At 44.8% G+C, this 18189-nt stretch overlaps 1 protein-coding gene across 2 annotated transcripts in view; it reads right to left on the bottom strand.

Moving 5' to 3' along the window:
- Fkbp5 (FKBP prolyl isomerase 5) overlaps nt 1-18189 on the bottom strand; it is a 121552-nt gene that overhangs the window by 2994 nt on the left and 100369 nt on the right. For both annotated transcript variants that reach the window (XM_008840098.3, XM_029566914.1), the window contains 4 exons: nt 16748-16838; nt 11398-11481; nt 4740-4925; nt 20-259 (listed from right to left, as the gene is read on the bottom strand). In XM_008840098.3, coding sequence (XP_008838320.1) covers nt 20-259; nt 4740-4925; nt 11398-11481; nt 16748-16838 — 601 coding nt within the window. The remainder of the gene's footprint in view (nt 1-19; nt 260-4739; nt 4926-11397; nt 11482-16747; nt 16839-18189) is intronic.

Below are 18189 nucleotides of genomic sequence, written 5' to 3'. Positions count from 1 at the left end.
CGCGCGCGCGCGCGCACACCTTTGCGTCCCGCTCTGCAAACTTCTTGAACATGTTGGCATACACCCTGCGGTCCCGCTCGTTGTGCTCTTTCGCCTTCTTCTGGCACATGGAGATCTGCAGTCTTGCTGCCTTGTTCTGGGGATTTACTTCCAACACTTTCTCAAAGTCACCTTTGGCTGATTCAAACTCGTTCATGAGCAGCTGGGCTTCACCCCTCCTGTACAGGCCTTTCTCGTTGGCACTATCCAGTCCAAGAGCCTAGGAACAATTCAGAAAGGTGAATGTAACTCTTCATACTTGAGGGAGTTACAAAAGAAAGTCAGCAAACAGCCTATCAGAGCCTTCAGACCAGGAGTGTTACAACAGCAGGATCATGACCATCACTTACCAACATGAGCAGTTGCACAGAATGATCAAATAATAATCAGGACCCATTATTCAGATTCATTTCTGGGGGCTGGAGAGATGGCTCAGGGGCTCAGAGTGCCTGCTGCTCTTTGCAGAGGACTTGAGTTTGGTCCCAGCACCCATGGGAGATGGCTCCCAACTGCTGTAACTCCAGCTTCAGGGGCTCTGGTACTCCCTTCTGGCCTCTGCAGGCTCTGCTCTCACATACACATACCATACACATACACACGACTAAAAACAATCTCAACAATGAAATTTCATTTCTGCTTTCAGTGTTACCCCTAGCTCCTGTGTTAAAAGCCTTGGCCCCCAGACAGTGGTGCTGTTGAAGTCTGACTGGATCATGAGGGTCCTTACTGAACGGAGTGTTAGGGGATTAGGAGGAGCCCTACTGGAGGAGTGAGTCACTGGGGTGCTTCTTCTAAAGTGCAGATCTTGTCCTCAGAGCATCCTCTTATGCTCCTTGGCTCCTGTAAAGTGAGTGACTGTCCTCCGCTGTGTTGTTCTGCTATCAAGCTCTCCTCCACATAGCCCACAGCCATGGAGTCAGCTGAACATGGACTGCAACCTTTAAAACAGCGAGCCAAAATGAATCCTCCCTTCTTTTTTCAAAATATATTTTATTTGGGGCTGGAGAGATGGTTCAGGGGTTAAGAACACTGGTTGTTCTTGCAGAAGGTTCGAATCCCAGCACCCACATGGCAGCTAACAACTGTCCTTAACTCCAGTCCCAGGGGATCCGACAGTCTCTTCTGATCTCCGCCAGCATTGCATGACATGGGTGCATGCAGGCAATACACGCATACACATTAAAAAAAAAATATATATGTCTTATTTATTATTATTATTTTTTTGGTCTTTTTGAAACAGGGTCTCTCTGTAGCCCCAGCTGTCCTGGAACCCACTATGTAGACCAGGCTGGCCTTGAACTCACATATATCTGACTGCCTCTGCCTCCCAAGTGCTGGGATTAAAGGTGTGCACCACCACACCCGGCCTTATTTATTATTTTTATGTGTTTGAGTGTATTGCCTGCATGTATGTGAGTGCACCTGTGTTGTGCAATGCCTCAGAGATCAGAGGAGGGCATTGTAATCCTTTGGAACGGGAGTTAAGGACCAATGGGAGTTGGGAGTCGCCATTGGGTGTTGGGAATCGAACCCGGGTCCTCTGCAAGAGCAGTCAGTATTCTTAACCGCTGAGCCATCTCTCCAGCCCCACCATCTCTATTTTTAAAAATTATTTATTTAGGGAGTATGTGTATATATTATGTGTATGAGCATGGTGTATGTGTGCATGGTATATGAACATGCCTGTGCCTGTGTACATGCACATAAGCCGGAGGATGTCAGCTGTCCTCTTCCAGCACCTCTGGCCTTGTTCCTTTGGGGCAGCATCTCTTACTGACCCTGGAGCTCAGTGTTCAGTGAGGGTGGCATCCAGCCCATGACCCTCCTGTTTTCGCCTCTCTCCATGCTGGAGCTACAAATCTGCATGGGATTAGGCCTAGCTTGTTATGTGGGTGCTGGGTTCAAACTCTGGTCCTTATGCCTGCACAGCAAGTGCTCTTACAGAGGCATCTTTCCTGCCCTAAATCTATGTATTTTAACTGAAAAATGTATGGCCTGGGGCCATAGCTCGGTTGGCAGAGTGCTTGCATGGCGTGCACACACACACACAGTCCTGGACTCGATCCCCAGCACTACAAAAACTGCATGTGGTAGTGCATGTCTGTAATCCTAGCACTCAGAGATGGAGGCAAAATGATCAGAAGGTCAAAGTCATCTGTGGCTACAGAGTAAACAAGGCCAGATTGGGTTATATGAGACTTTTCATGAAAAAAAAAAATACACATACATATGTTAGTCTACCTATAAAAAAGGAATGTGTACATACAATGAATGGTTTGGGAGGCAGTGAGATGGCTCAGTGGGTAAAGTACTTTGTCAGGGCTGACAAACTGAGTTTGATACCCAGGCCCCACATGTGGGAGAACTGACTCCTGTGGGTGGTTCTGTGGCCCCCACTCATGCACTATGTTACGAGTGACCACTCCCAACATATGCCAGTAAACAAACCTAAGAAGGTTTTAAAAACGAATGCATTTGGGAGAGGAGGTTAATGGGAATTTTATGGTCTTTCTTGTATGTTTATTTGTTTGAACTTGGAATAACTTTCTAATATTTCTATAACTAAAAACAAAGTTTAAAATGTATACTTAACAATAACATCTCTTTGTCAGGTAAAAATTTAGTGTGATGTGATAGGAAACACTGACACAAAAACTGAAAATCTTACAAAGTACAAAATACACGGCTTCTTTTCTATCACTTCATGTCTGTCCTCTGTTGGTGTTTAAGCATGTGCTTTTTATTATTTACCTATTCTGTGTATTTGTGTTTGTGCTCATGTGCACATGTGGAAGTCAGAGGACAACTTGCTTGAGTCCATCCTCTCCTTCTACCTGGGATCCTGGGGCTTGAACTCAGGTTGTCAGGGTTTACCTGATAAGCCATCTCGCCAGCCCTGTTGCTTTTGAGACAGGGTCACATGTAGCTTAGGCTGGCCTCAAACTCCTTATATAGATGAGGATGGCCTTGAACTTCTGATCTTTCTGTCTTTGCATCCCAAGTACTGGGATTACAGATATTTGCCATCATGCTTAGCTTCCTGCCAATCTTTAAGATGCATTCAATGGTAGGTTTATTCTTACCTTTAGTGTAACACACACTGTTCACTAGGAAGCCACAGACCAGGATAAAAGCCCACATTAGCTGGGATGTAGACTTATCAGGCTGGTCCTTACAACAAACCACTGTCCCTTGCAAATCACACAACTACTTTACTGGAAACAGGATCAGAACAAAATGCAAAATGCAGAGATGGTTCTGCAGCCTCTTAAATTTGTGTGTATTCGGCTGCAATCTGCTGAAAATCTGCTAAAGTCCTGAGAAATTGAAGTTAGAGCTGCTCTTTTTTTAAATATTATTTCTATTTTATGTGTTTGAGTGTATAGCCTACATGTACGTGAGTGCACCCGTGTCGTGCAATGCTGCAGAGGTCAGAAGGGAGCTTTGGATTCCCCTAGAACTGGAGTTAAGGATAGTTCATAGCCGCCATGTAGGTGCTGGGAATCGAACCCAGGTCTTCTGCAAGGGCAGTCAGTGCTCTTAACTGCTGAGCCATCTCTCCAGCCCAGATCTGCTCTATTAAAAGTGAACTCAAGCTGGGTGTGATAGTGCACATTTAATTCCAGCACTCAGGAGGCAGAGGCAGGCAAAACTCTGTGAGTTCCAGGCTAGCCTGGTTTACATAGTGAGCTCCAGGCCAGCTGTGGCTACAGGGAGATCCTGCCTTAAAAAGACCCTGCCCCTACAAAAAGTTAACTCAAGGAGCTGGAGAGATGGCTCAGATGGCCTAGAAGTGGCTGCTCTTCCAGGACTCAGGTTCAATTCCCATCACCCATTTGGTGGCTAACAACCAGTTTTAACTCTAGTTCCATGGGATCCAACGCCCTCTTGGCCTCCACAGGCATTACATGACGTGGGTGCGCTTACATACACATATGCAAAAATATTCATACATAGGGGCTGGAGAGATGGCTCAGTGATTAAGAGCACTGGCTGTTCTTGCAGAAGACCCAGGTTTGAATCCCAGTACCCACATGGCAGCTAACAACTCCAGTTCCAGGGGATCCGACAGCCTCTTTCTGCGTGCATTGCACAACATGGGTGCACTTACCTAAATCAGGCAATATGCACATACACATAAAAAATAAAAAATATTCATACATATAAAATAAATATTTTTGAAAAAGTGAACTCAAGGGCTCAGAATGAGGCTCAGTGGTATGGTGCTTGCCTGAGTTCAATCCCCAGTGTGGAAAAGAAAAATGAACTTAAAGAGTTCTTTGTCTACTGTGATACCCAAAACTGGTGTAAGAAAGGCCACAGACAAAAACTGATTCTAGGGCTGGGTGTGGTGGCACACGCCTTTAATCCCAGCACAGAGGCAGAGGTAGGCGGATCTCTGTGAGTTCGAGGGCAGCCTGGTCTCCACAGTGAATCCAGGACAGCTGGGGCTACAGGGAGACCCTGTCTCAAAAAGACCAAAAAAACCAATTCTAGCAAAACTTTTATGCAAAATGTATTACTCAAACAGTCTATGTACCAAAAAAGTCTGATTATAATTACAATCCTTCTGAATTTCTCAGTTTATACTTTGACACAATCCCAAACATAGCGTAAGCCTCTGGGCTGAGAGAAAGCAGCTTTGCACATGGGCTAGGAATGAGACTGACCATCTGAAGGCCATGGCAGACCCACGTTACCTTGTCACAGCACTCCACCGCTTTGGTGTACTCTCGGAGCTTCAGGTAGCACATGGCCAGGTTTAGGAAGGCAGCGAGCAGAAAAGATTCGGAGGCTTTCGATTCTTTCTCTGATAAGCCGTACTCCATCTCCAGCCAGGATACTATCTTCCCGTACTGAATCACCGCCTGCATGTACTTGCCTCCCTAGGAGAAAAGAGCTTATAATGACTGTCCTGCGCTCTAGGGAGGATAGGAAAGAAGGCCGAGCAGGGCCTACAGCAGAGGCAGAGTCCTCACAAGGGAACAGGCTTGCGCTGCAGGCTCTGGTGTCCTTTGGTTCAGGCTGGTCCCACAGAGTGCTGTTTTCCAGCCTCCCTAGCCTGGCCACAGGTGGCTACATTGTTTGGTGCTAATACTCAGTGTTTCTAAAGGATGCTGAGCTGTTTGATTTACAAAAGGGGAAGTGACTTCTCTTTTCTCCTGGTGTTCAGCTCTACAGAGTAAAAGCTGCAACATGGCAACAGGCAGTCCCAAGTACAGCAAATCTGTGCTGTCTAGAGTAGATGGTGGCAAGCCCCAGCTCTCGTTTGTAGTAAGAAAGCAGCACCCGTCAACACAGACAATACTGAGTGGCTGTGTCCTGGCATCAGTTTACTACAAGAGTGGGCAATGCACAGTGTGCTGGTCCGAGGGCAATGGGAACATACCTTGCTGGTCAGCACATTCAGCATCAACAGCATGAATGACACAGGAGTCCATCAACTATGCAAGAACACTCTTGCTCTCATTTCCTGTCCCCCAACCCTGTACCAAGGACTGAACCTAGGGCCTCATGCATGCTAGGCAAGCACTCTGTCATATCCTCAGGCCTTTAATTGTACTCTGAGACAGACAGGGTCTTGCTAAGTTGCCAAGGCTAGCTTCAAACTTGTGGTCCTCCTGCCTCAGCTTCCAGAGTAAACACAATCACATGGTTTAGCACACAAGGCCTTTAATAGATTTGCTGGGGATAGAGAGGTGGCTCTGCAGTCAAGAGCATTTGCTGATCTGGCAGAGGATCCAACTTTGTTTTCTAGGACCCGTTTTGGGTGACTCACAACTGCCCGTAACCTTAGCTCCAGGGGATCTGACACCCTTTTCTGGACTCTACCAGCACCTGCACTCACATCCACGTATCCAGATACAGATGTGTACGCATACACACAATTTAAAATAAAATTTAAAAATACTTTATTATTTTATGTGTTTGAGTGTTTTGTCTGCATGTATGTATATGCACCACATGCGTACAGTGCCTTCTGAGGTCAGAAGAGGGCATCAGAACCCCTGGAACTGGAGTTATAGGGGGTTGTGAGCTGTCATGTGGGTGTTGAGAACTGAACCTGGGTCCCCAGCAAGAGAAGCTAGTGCCCTTAACCACTGTGCCACCACACTGGTGCTGCAGGAACATTGAGGTTACAAATATGTGCCACTGCGTCTGGCTTTACATATAATTCCAACTCAAGCCCTCATGTTTGCATGGCAAGTGTTTTACTCTGAGCTGTCTCCCTCCAAAAGAGGCTTCTTAATATTTCCAATTATGTTCGTAGAACATTTAAGTTTTTGAAATATCATCTATCATAGCTTTATTTAGATTTTCTTCTGGACTTAGACTTTCCTTAGATTATTTCTCTCCCCAACCCACTCATTTGAAATAGGATCTCCCTGTTGCCTTGACTGGCCTGGAACTCACAGTGATCTGCCTGCCTCTGTCTCCCAACTGCAGGATTAAAGGCATGCTACTATGCAGGCTAGATTATTTCTAATGAGCTGAAGTTTTTGTTTTATAATCCTAAAAAGTGGCTCTCAATTTGGGGTTATTTTGCCCAATCCCAGAACACCTAGCAATGTCTGAAGACTTGCTATTGTCATAACTGGAAGAGACAGTGTGACTGACATCAAATGGGCAGGAGACACGGATGAGGAAAACATCCTGCAAGCCCCAGGACAGCTCCACAGAAAAGAATCACCCAAGTTCAAATGTCAGGGGTACTATGGCTTAAAAATCCTGCACTAAAGGGGCTGGAGAGATGGCTCAGTGGTTAAGAGCACTAACTGCTCTTGCAGAGGACCTGGGTTCAATTCCCAGCACCCATATGGCAGCTACAAACCGTCCTTAACCCCAGTTCCAGGGGAATCTGAAGCCTTCTCACATACATGCAGGCAATACACTCATACACATAAAAAAAAAAAAATCCTGCACTAAAAAGGATGGAAAAAAGTGGATCTCTGTGAGTTCAAGACCAGCCTGGTCTACACAGTGAGTTCCAGGCCAGCTGGGGCTAAGAGAAACCCTGTCTCAAAAAGACCAAAAATAAATAAATAAAAAAGATGGGAAAAAAGTAGGGTAGGCCCTTCTTGTTATTTTGAGTTTTTCCCCTTCAAACTCAAATCCTACACTCATAGGTGACTCCTGTCTAAACCACATCACTTATTTAAAGTGCTAGGTAGTCGAACAGCTATCCTCAACTAGGGAGGCTCAGACATGCTGTCTTCCCAAGGAACACTAGGGGGTGCAAGAGGTCTGTACAGAGCAATGTCCCAGCCCTCACACCACAGCCCTGTTAGAGAAGAAAAACACTAACTAAATGTGACAGTGAATGCTGTTTCTTGTCCTACAAGTACTGTGGGCTATGAAGGCAAATATTGTGTCTGTTTAGCTGGCTTACACCATGCCTGGAGTAATACCACGCTGCTACCTGTGCCTAATGATGATCTACAGAGCCAGGTGAGGGCAGCTCTGTCCTCTTGAGTGTTCAGACGTTGAAATGAAGTTTCAACCTCAGTCTCAACAGCACAATTCAGTCTTTTTTACCCTTAGGTGTAAACCACATTGTCAGGTCAATAAAAACGAAGCTCAGTGTGCAGATGGCATGAAATACATATCTGTAGCCCTTATCTGTGCTCACCCACACATCTGGACGCTGTGCCTGTGCACAACATGCCAAGTCAAGTACCCTGAAAAGATGAGGCCAGAAGAAGCAGCATGGTGGGCTGAAACCTGCCGCGAGTAGAAGAGGGAGGACCGGCTGTAGGAACCACCTACCAGCCCCTCTGAAGGCTACAGCTCAGGTGAGGATCATTGCTAGGATCTTTACCTGTAATTAGGAAGGTGCCTCTAGGAGGTTTTCAGAGGCACAGAATGTTCAGAGACATTCTGGGAGAAGTCTTAGGTCAGTGGTTTTTAACCTTTCATTAATTTTGCCAATGAGCTAATGTTTTGAAAGATCTTGTCTATTAAATTACGTTAGAAATAATATGTTCCATATGTGTGACTGACCGCTGATCCAAAGATCGGTCATTTTCAGAAGGTTTGGATATTCTGAAATATACACACTATTGCTGTGATGCTACAAACCAGTAGATTTACAAGATTGTACAGAGACTTAGGGAGAATTTTTTGCTATTTGCCACCAATCCTGGCTTCTCTGTGTCTGTTCAGAATACAGCTATAGTCCATGTGGCTTTGTGACATCATTTCAGCCTTGAACCCATCAAATCATTAACATCCTACTTAAGAGTTTGGGGAAGCACATATAATACACACCACCTAACAACTGGGATAGTCTGGGATGTGAGTTATTACAAGTTTTGCCACTGTGAGGACACCACAGAATGTACTTACACAGACCTACATGGTCTAGCCTACTAAACACCAATGCTGTATGGGGTAGCCTACTGCTCCTGGGCTGCAAACCTGCACAGCAGTTTTCTATACAGAATACTGTCGGCAACTATAACACGATGGTAGGTATCTATGTTAAACACCCAAAGGTACAGTAAAAAGTAATATCTAAGATTTATTTTTTATATGTATGAGCATATTGCCTGCATGTATGTAAGTGTACCCATGTTGTGCAATGCCCATGGAGGTCAGAAGAAGGTGTTGGATCTCCTGGAACTGGGGTTACAGATGGTTGTTAGCCAACATGTGGGTGCTAGGAACCAAACCTGGGTTCTCTGCAAGAGCAGTTATCTGCTGAGTCATCTCTCTAAGTCTTTATATTCATAATGTATATTTTTTTCTATTTCAATTGGAAAAAACCAAAAATTTTTTTGTAAAGACACATTTCCCTTTCTCCGCTTCCCACGGGAGTTTCTTTAGGGTCAATGACACATATAGAGCTGTTACTCTGACAAGGACTTCTGGTCCCTCTGAAAGACATACCTGAGGTTGTTTTACTGTTAAAATGTAAAAGGTAGGAAGAATGTGCTTTAATGAGAAAAGCATAGTAAACATATAAACCAGCAGCAAATTACTGAGTATCCCGTGTGCATGTTTTACCCTATTGGAGCAGAGCCTGTTACCTTGACATCACCACCAAATGGTAACTGTGGCTAGAACATGAGGACAGTTTCATCAGAAGGCAACAGGAAGTTTCTCAGTCCCATCATACCCTACAGGATCTCAGTCATGGAATTGGTTTGATGTCACCTTAAATGCTGTGTGGTGCCTGACTGTCCTGTGAGGATCATCACAGATGAAAAGAATATAGGAAGTGCTGTTCAGGACCTATAGTCCATGAAGTTTCCTGGAAACCTTTTTACTTCTATGTATTATATATCTGTATATACAAATAACCCAGTCAGAATATTGCTTAATCTAATATACCTCAAGCAGAATAAAAAGAGATTAATGGCTGGAGGGATGGCTTGGATTAACAGTGCTTGCTGCCTTTTCAGATGACCTGAGTTCAGTTCTCGGCACCCAGGGTGGTGGTATCCAATTGCCTGAAATTCTAGCTCCAGGGGGATCTGACACTTTCTTCTGGCCTCTGCAGGCACCTGCACACATGTGCACATACTCCCACACAGACATACATGGACATATAATAAAATAAATCTAAAAAAAATCCACACAAGGGGCTGGAGAGATGGCTCAGAAGTTAAGAACATTGGCTACTCTTGCAGAAGACCCGGGTTCAAATCCCAGCACCCACATGGCAGCTAACAACTGTCTGTTAACTCCAGTTCCAGGGGATCCAACGGTCTCTTCTGACCTCCGCGGGCACTGCACAACACGGGTGCACTTACCTACATGCATACACATTAAAAAAAAAAAAAAGAAAAATCCACAGAAAATAACAACGAAAACCTGTGCTCTAATATGTTTACAAAAAATCAAAGAAACTTAGGACTGGAAAGAAACTTGAGCATCATCTAGTGTGAATTTCTCTCTCTCTTTTGTTTTTTGTTTTTTTTTGGTCTTTTTGAGACAGGGTCTCCCTGCAGCCCCAGATGGCCTGGAACTCATTGTGTAGACCAGGCTGGCCTTGAACTGACAAGAGATCCGCCTGCACCACCATACCTGGCTTGAAACTCTGCCATTCTTGAATTCTCCTTATCACTAAGCCCTTCTTACTGGATGTGGAGATGGCAGGTGCTCAGGGTGAGCTGTAGCAACCTGCACAGCACTCTGTCTTTTCTCTTACATGTGAGGATCAAGATCTAAAGGATGAAGCATCAGGCTCTTAGGTGCTATGGCAGGGTCCTCAGGAAGCAGTGTATGATGAATATCATTCAGTACAAATATACAGGAATCATGCTGGCCAATCAGATTCTTGGGAAAGTTGTGCATGGCTGTCCCTGGATTCTGCAACACCCATTACAGTTCCTGGGGCTTTCTTAGACTCCAGCTGGCATCATCAGATGCTGTCTTTAGTTTGCTGTTCAGTTATGACAGCACTGATAATTACTGATGTATTTCTTTCTTTCTTTTTTTCCTTCTTGATAGGTCTCCCTTGTAGCCCCAGCTGGCCTCAAACTCACAGAGATCTTCCTGCCTCTGCCTCCCAAGTACTGGAATTAAAGGTGTGCACCATCACATCTGGCATGAGAAAGTTTTATTAAACAAATATCAGAGCACATACCTTTAATCCCAGCACTTGGGAGGCAGAGGCAGGAGGATCTCTATGAGGTCGAGGCCAGCTTGGTCTACGCAGTGAGTTCCAGGCCAGTTGGGCTATAGGGAGACAGTCTCAAACTCACTCCCCAAAAAAGATTTGTTTTGAGGATATTTATTGTGAAAAGTGCCATTCTAATTTAAAAAGCATAGATAATATACTTTTTCAGTTGAAAATTATGATTAAAATAATGTGGAAGAGACTATTACCTTGGCTCTATTAACATATAAACAGACATAACACAAACCTTGAGAAGAATCACCATTCAATGATTTGCTTTGAAGGAGGAAATCTGTGTTCTTTCCTTTGGCAGACGTCCTAGTGACGGCACCAAGGCAGGGGCAAGAAGAATGATGTGGAACTTACTTATGTGAATTCTAGGGGTTGCTAATGATTGTTCTATCCATTCTTCTTTCACTCTGCACATGTACTGCATGCCAACTATGTACCAAGCAGGATGCTTCAGGCCTTAAGTGAAGCAGAGGGAGGTGAGCAAGCTACACCCAGCTGCCCTTACGGATGGTTGCCACCCCAAGGACCATGCACAGGAGTCTACAGTCTGTTCACAGGAACGCATTCCTCTCGCCATTTACATTGAAGACAGCAGGTGTTACAGATTCAGGCCCATTCTTACCAAGCAAGGTGTGAACTGAATTCAGAGTGGGGATGGCAGCACACTTTATGAACACTTGAGTAAATGCTCTGACATGGAAAGGATTTACAGACTCACACACCTTGAAGTACACAGTGCCCTTCTCCTTGACAATGGCAGCCTGCTCCAGTTTTTCTTTGGTGTCCATCTCCCAGGATTCTTTGGCCTGTGTATAGATTTGTGGCATCGGTTACACGAGCACAGGAAGAAATGCATCAGCTGATGGCTGAGGAACAAACAGCAGCTACTTCTAGAAGATATCCCAAAGTCAAAACACGCTGGGGGTGAACTGGGCCACTGCCAGGCCAGGGATCTTAGTACCGCTTTAAGAACCTACTTGCCATGATTCTCTAGCTATGGCCTCACCTGTTGCCCATGGGAGTGGAGCAGGCAGGGCACATCCAGGAGCATATACTGCTGAGCATCCTCAAGGAGTATACCTTCAGAAGGATAAAGCAAGGCAGCCCACATAAGGGAAGGCCCCTATGCCCACCTGCAAACCTGCCCCCTAAGCTGCTGTTATCATTATACCAATGGGAATATTACGTGTGGGCAAGGCCATGCTGTATACAGAGAATTTTCAAAAGTCTGGGTCAGGCAGTTGGCTCATCACTAAAACAACCAGATATATTGTGGCCTCCAACAGTATCAACTTGTAGGTGTATATTTGGGGAATTTTTCTCAAAAGATTTGTTTGTGTATGTGCCTGCCTGCAGGGTATCAGATCCACCGGAGCTAGAGTTACAGGCAGTTCTGATGTGGGTGCTGGGACTCAAGCCCCGGTCCTCTGAAAGAGCGGCAGGTGCTCTTGACTGCCTAACCATCTCTCCAGTTCCTTTTCTTTGCTTTTTTTCAGACAGGGTTGCATGCATCCTAGGCTAGCCTCTACTTCGCTATGTACCTGACGATGAATTTGAACTTCTGATCCTTCCTAGTGCCAGGATAATAACCATGTGCCACCACACCCAGGGTTTTCTTTTTTAATGTTTTAAAAATTATTTTTATTTTATGCGTATGAGTGTATTGCCTGCATGTGAGTGCACTCATGTTGTGCAATGCCGCAGAGGTCAGAAGAGGGCTTCGGATTCCCCTAGAACTGGAGTTAAGGATGGTTCATAGCCACCATATGGGTGCTGGGAATTGAACCTGGGTCCTCTGCAAGAGCAGTCAGTGCTCTTAACCGCTGAGCCATCTCTCCAGCTCCAACACCCCCAGTGTTTTCTTAAAAAAATATTTTATTAAACCGGTTGTGCCCGGCTTGTAGCCAAACATGGGCCCTATTCCAACTGGAAAGTCTTTCTAGGAATCAGAACTATATCCGTCTTGTGTTCTCTTAAGTGGCTTATTTTTCAAAGCTAGTTCTTGGATTGTAAGTCAAAATTCAAGGAAGCTGTGTTGTAAGTAGGATAGCAAAATAAAAAAATATATATAATTTTTATTTTATGTTTATATTGCTTGCTTGCACACAGGAGGATGCACCAGTGTCATGCAATGCCCGAGGAGGTCAGAAGAGGGCATCAGGTTTCCTGGAGCTGGAGTTTCAGACCACTGCAAGAGCCACCATGTGGGTGCTAGGAATCAAAACCAGGTCTTCTGCAAGAACAGTCAGTGCTCTTAATCGCTGAGCCATCTTTCTAGTCCCCAACACACACACCCAGTGTCTTTTTAAAAGGTGGCGCACACCTTTGATCCCAGCACTTGGGAGGCAGAGGCAGGCAGATCTCTGTGAGTTCAAGGCCAGCCTGGTCTACATAGTGAGTTCTATCCAGGACAGCTGAGGCTACAGGGAGATACTGTCTCAAAAAAGACAAAAAAAAAAAAAAAAAAAAAAAAAATTAAAGATATGGTCTTATATAGCCCAGACTGACCTCAAACTCACTATGTAGATGAAGCTGGCCTTGAAATTCTGATCTCTCTACCTCCCAAGTGCTGAGATTACAGGTGTGTAGCACCAGCACACCTGGCTTTACTTGCAGGACTTTCGAGCAAACATATTTGGGATGACAGAGCTCATGCAAAGCCATCACTGCAGAGTGGTACACAAATGACTTCACCATCATGGGCTAGTTTGTGGGATGTGCAGTCTCACTCTGCACCATTATACACAGCCCCAGAATCAACTGCACTGGGGCTATTGCTCAGTGAGAGAATGCTTGCCTTGATGTTCAAGGCCCTGAGTTTAATCCTCAGCACTTGAAAAAAAAGCCCTATGAACAGCTGGACTTAAGATGACAAAAAGCAACAAAACAACTGGGGTCCTTTATGGAAACACCACAGGTGTGGCTGTTACTATTTAGTGCATATGAATTACGAAGTTTAAATGGGTAACTGTAAAACTTACTCTATTCAAAAGACAATGAGTGGTGTTCCTGGTGACACAGCTGTTCCCCTTGTCCACATACTTTAAGAGAATCGCCAGGCATGGTGGCGCAGGCCTTTAATCCCAGAACTTGGGAGGCAGAGGCCAGCCTGGTCTATATAGTGAGTTCCAGGACAGTTGGGGCTACAGGGAGACCCTGTCTCAAAAAGATGAAAAAAAAAAAAAAAAAAAAAAAAAAAAAGAATGAGGGGATGCCAGTCTTTCTGAAAACCCATGTCACCTCCTTACAATTCAGTTATTATTATTAGATTTGGTGTGTGTGTGTGTGTGTCTGTGTTGTATGCACATGAGTTTGCAAATTTATGTACCCATACGTGCTCAGGCCAAAAGAGGACATCAGGTATCTATCATTCTCCCCTTGTTCCTTTAAGACAGGGTTCCTCACTGAACCATTTTGGTTAGGCTAGATGAGCTCTCAGGATCTACCTGGCTTTGCTCACCAAACCTGGGGTTATAGGCATGTGCAGCCAAGCCTGGCTTTTGATGTACTAGGGATTTGAATTCAGGTTCTCATGCTTACACAGCAAGGTCTCTTATCCAGTGAATCATTTCTTTAGCCCCAGTTTAATCATTTGAAAGTCTAGTTAACAAGTATTCTTTGCATTTTTCATATTGGTTTCAATGTTTACATTTTTTGTTGTTAAGCCAGGTGGGGTGACTTCAAATGGTTAATTCTAGCACTTGAGGCAGAGGTACATGGATTTCTGTGAGATAGAGGCCAGCTGAGCCACAGGGAGACCCTGTCTCAAATGCCCCTCCAACCTCAGTTTTTTAAAAAAATGACTGAATGTTTATGTCATGTATGTGTGGGTGTGAACCTGTGAGGAGGCCAGAGGTCAATGTCAGGTGTCTTCCACACTTAAAACATTTTATTTATCATTACTGTGGGAGGGATTATGGGGACAGGGATGGGGAAGGTGCACATATGCCATGGCAAGTGTGTGGAGTTCAGAGGACAATTCTGTGAAGTCAGTTCTATCCTTTCACCTTTATGTGGGTCCTGGGGATCAAATTTAGGTCATGAGGCTTTGTGGCAGGCACTTTTACCCATGAAGCCATCTAGCTAGTCTTCCAACTTTATTTTTAAAAATATTTTATTCATTGTTATTTTGTTCATTTTGAGACAGGGTCTCCCTGTAGCCTCAGTTGGCCTGAACTCACAGAGATACATCTGCCTCTGTCTCCCAAGTGCTAGGATTAAAGGTATGTGCCACCATGCCCTGCTTTATTTATTACTTTTGTGTGTATGATGGTTGTTAGTTGCTACCTGGGTGCTGGGATTCAAACACAGGTCCTCTGCAAGAGCAGTCAGTGCTCTTAACTAGTGGGCCATCTCTCTAGGCCCTCCAACTTTATTTTAAAATTTATATATATATATATAGTATGCGTGTGCATGTCTGAATGTTTTGCCTATGTGCATATGTCTGTGCGTGCAATGCTCACAGAGGCCAGAAGTGGGCATTAGATCCCCTGGAACTGGAGTTATGGATGATTATTAGTTACCATGTGTGTGCTGGGAACTGAATCTGGATCTTCTAGTCAGTATTTTTAATTCCCAAGTCATCTCTCCAGACCCTTCAAGTTTGTTTTTTGAGACAAAGTCTCACTGTATCTAGAGATGACCAATAGCCTGGACTGGCTGGCAAACAAGCCCCAGGGATCCTCCTACCGCCCCCCCCCCGCCCCGCCCAGCGCTGGGGTTATAGCACATGCCTCCATACCCCCAGCTTTACACACAGGTGCTGAGGATCTGAATGCAGTTCCTTAAGCTTACCCAGAGAAGTATCTTCTTAGCTCCCATATCTTTTTTTTTTTAAAGACAGGCTTTCCCTGTAGCCTCAGCTGTCCTGAAACTCATTATATAGACCAGGCTGGCCTTGATCTCAGGGATCAGCTTGCCTTTGCCTCCTGAGTGCTGTTTATTTATGTACTTTTTTGTGTTGTGTGACAGGGTCTTGCTATGTGGAGCCCAGGCTGAACTGAGATGGGTGACCCTTCTGCCTCAGCCACTAGACAGCCAGGGTTACAGGTGTGTGCCATGCTTGACTCCTGACTCCGGTCTCCTTTCCACAAGGCAGGGAACTAAAGCATATTGCTCCCAACAGTATCACAGGTCTTCATATGTGTGAGTCCACCCAGCAGTGTGCTCAGATACACTCATGAAAAGATAACAACACAGGTGGCCTGGTACAGCGTGCAAGTGAGAATGCTCCTAAAAAGATGAGAGGGAAGGGGTGGCGGGCTCCTCTATAAAAAGAGACAGGAACACTAAAGCCCCAATACTCAAGTGTTAAAGAGTCTTTCTCCCATGTTACAATAAAACCCCTGAGGAGATAAAGATAAGTGTATTGGGGAACATGATGTGGATGTGATTAGGAACATCACTGCTGGAGAACTTCACTCTCTTGGCCCAAAAGAAATGTTATGTGTCCATCACGTTACACTGTGGTTGGAACCTCCAGAGGCAGCCCCGGGTTGGAGGTCGGTCTAAGGAGGCATGCCAGTTCTGCAGCAGATGGCACCTGATGATCCCCTCTTCTGTCTTGTCAGGTATGAAAAAGGAGGCCTGGGGCAGCAAGTTTGCTTCCTGCCAGCCTGCTGGCCCCACGGCCTGGCTACTGCAATTATGGCTTGCAGCTACAGCGCAGGCCTCTCCATGACTCCTGCAGAGGGTACAACCCATTCGGCTGCCCCCACTCCCCGAGAAGCTGCTTGGCAGCACATGAACTTTTTTTGTCCTCAACCCAGGAAAAAAGTACAAAAAGAACAAGTCTAGGAACAAATAAGGGAACAAGTCTTGGATTCTACCCAAAAAAGATTTAAAAAAAAGAGGCTGACACACAGTAACAAAATACGAACACCAAGCTCCTCGGTTGTCTATCAGCTGTGTTATGTCAGCTGTCCCATGCTCTAGCCGCAGCCCAGGAACAGGAGTCCAGCGAAAATGAAAAGTAAACACAGAAATAGACACTGTTTACACCACGGTCATATAGTTATAGGAAGTGACGGAGAAGAAATCTACCATGATTTTAGAGAAGCTGTATTTTCTCACCTTTTCGAAGCTCTTAAGTGTAACTTCATATATAAGCTCAGCATTAGGTTCAATGCCAAATTTAGGCTTCCCTGCCTCTCCAAAACCATATCTGAAATGGAGAGTAAAAAACAAAACTTTGAAGAACTGGTGTATTTCCAGATATCCCTTTGGTATTCTGAGGCATGGTGTCAGCATAGGGCTGTCACTGTTGCACAGATCAGAGACCCACAGACATGCTGGATGCTGACCGAAGACACAACACAAGCTTCACTGCTTCTGTTTTCTTAGAAACTGGGCTGGACTAGGTTTTCTTCTCTCCTCAGTACACACGTAACAACACCTGTGCTGCTCAGGACAGCGTGCTTAATGGATTTTAAATGTCACTGCCTTTTTCTCTGCTTGACTTGGTATCTAACTGCTTTCTGGTTACTAAGACTTTGCCTTGAAGCTCTGAGAGCAGGAGGGACAAAGGAGACAGAGCTACTGAAACCATTACAGCGCTGTTCACTGAAGTTCTGCTTTAGTAAGCTTTTCACTTTTTTGGGTCATTTTAGTAATTTTTTTGTTTTAGTTTCATATGTGTGTATAATGAATTTAATCATTTTCACAACCCCCTTCCCTCTCCCACTGAACCCACTTTTCTTCTCAACAAGCCCCCCTCAACTTTCTTGTCTTTTTTTGCATGTGACCCGTTGAGCTTAATTAGGATCATGTTCTAATGAGCTTTCACTTTGAAGTGCTACCACTACCTCCATCAGATCAATGTGGAGAGGGCACACATCAGAAACAAATTCACAGCACCTCTGAAGGACTTTAAAGAGGCGCACTAAGAAACACAGCAGTACACAATCAAACCAATGCACTCACCCAGAGACCTATGTACTTTTACACCCCTGTAGTTACCCTGTTTAAAACACAACACCCTTTACCCAAAACTTATTAAAAACAAAACAAAATCAAACCCTAGGAATATGCAAATTCTGTTTAGTCTTATTTTCAGGGACAGGTCTCATATACAGCCGAAGCTGGCCTAGAGCTTGCAGCACTCCTTTGGCCTCAGCTCCTGAGGCCGAGCTTACAGGAATCTGCCACCACACCCTGCTTTGTAAACTTGTTTTGACACAATTAAAGATCTTGACACAAATTAAAGGTATTCAAGAAGCATGCATCTGCTAGAATTGAATTAAGCCCTATGAAGCTCTGTCTGGTTCAGGAATTCCCAACACTTAGAACAGTGCCCAGTGTAATAGTACGGGGTCACTGGAACACACTCTTTCCATCTACTGTAAGCCAAACTACTCTTGGATATATGAAATGGTATAATAAAAAGCTCAGCTAACTTCATGTAGTTATTAAAAATTTAAAAAAATGATTAGCCGGGTGTGGTGGCGCACGCCTTTAATCCCAGCACTTGGGAGGCAGAGGCAGGTGGATCTTTGTGAGTTCAAGGACAGCCTGGT

This window comes from Nannospalax galili, unplaced genomic scaffold (assembly GCF_000622305.1).
Source record: "Nannospalax galili isolate Female #2095 unplaced genomic scaffold, S.galili_v1.0 scaffold538, whole genome shotgun sequence".
Classification (NCBI taxonomy): Eukaryota; Metazoa; Chordata; class Mammalia; order Rodentia; family Spalacidae; genus Nannospalax; species Nannospalax galili.
Note: the sequence above shows the minus strand (reverse complement) of the source record. Positions and strands in the feature narration are given on the sequence as shown.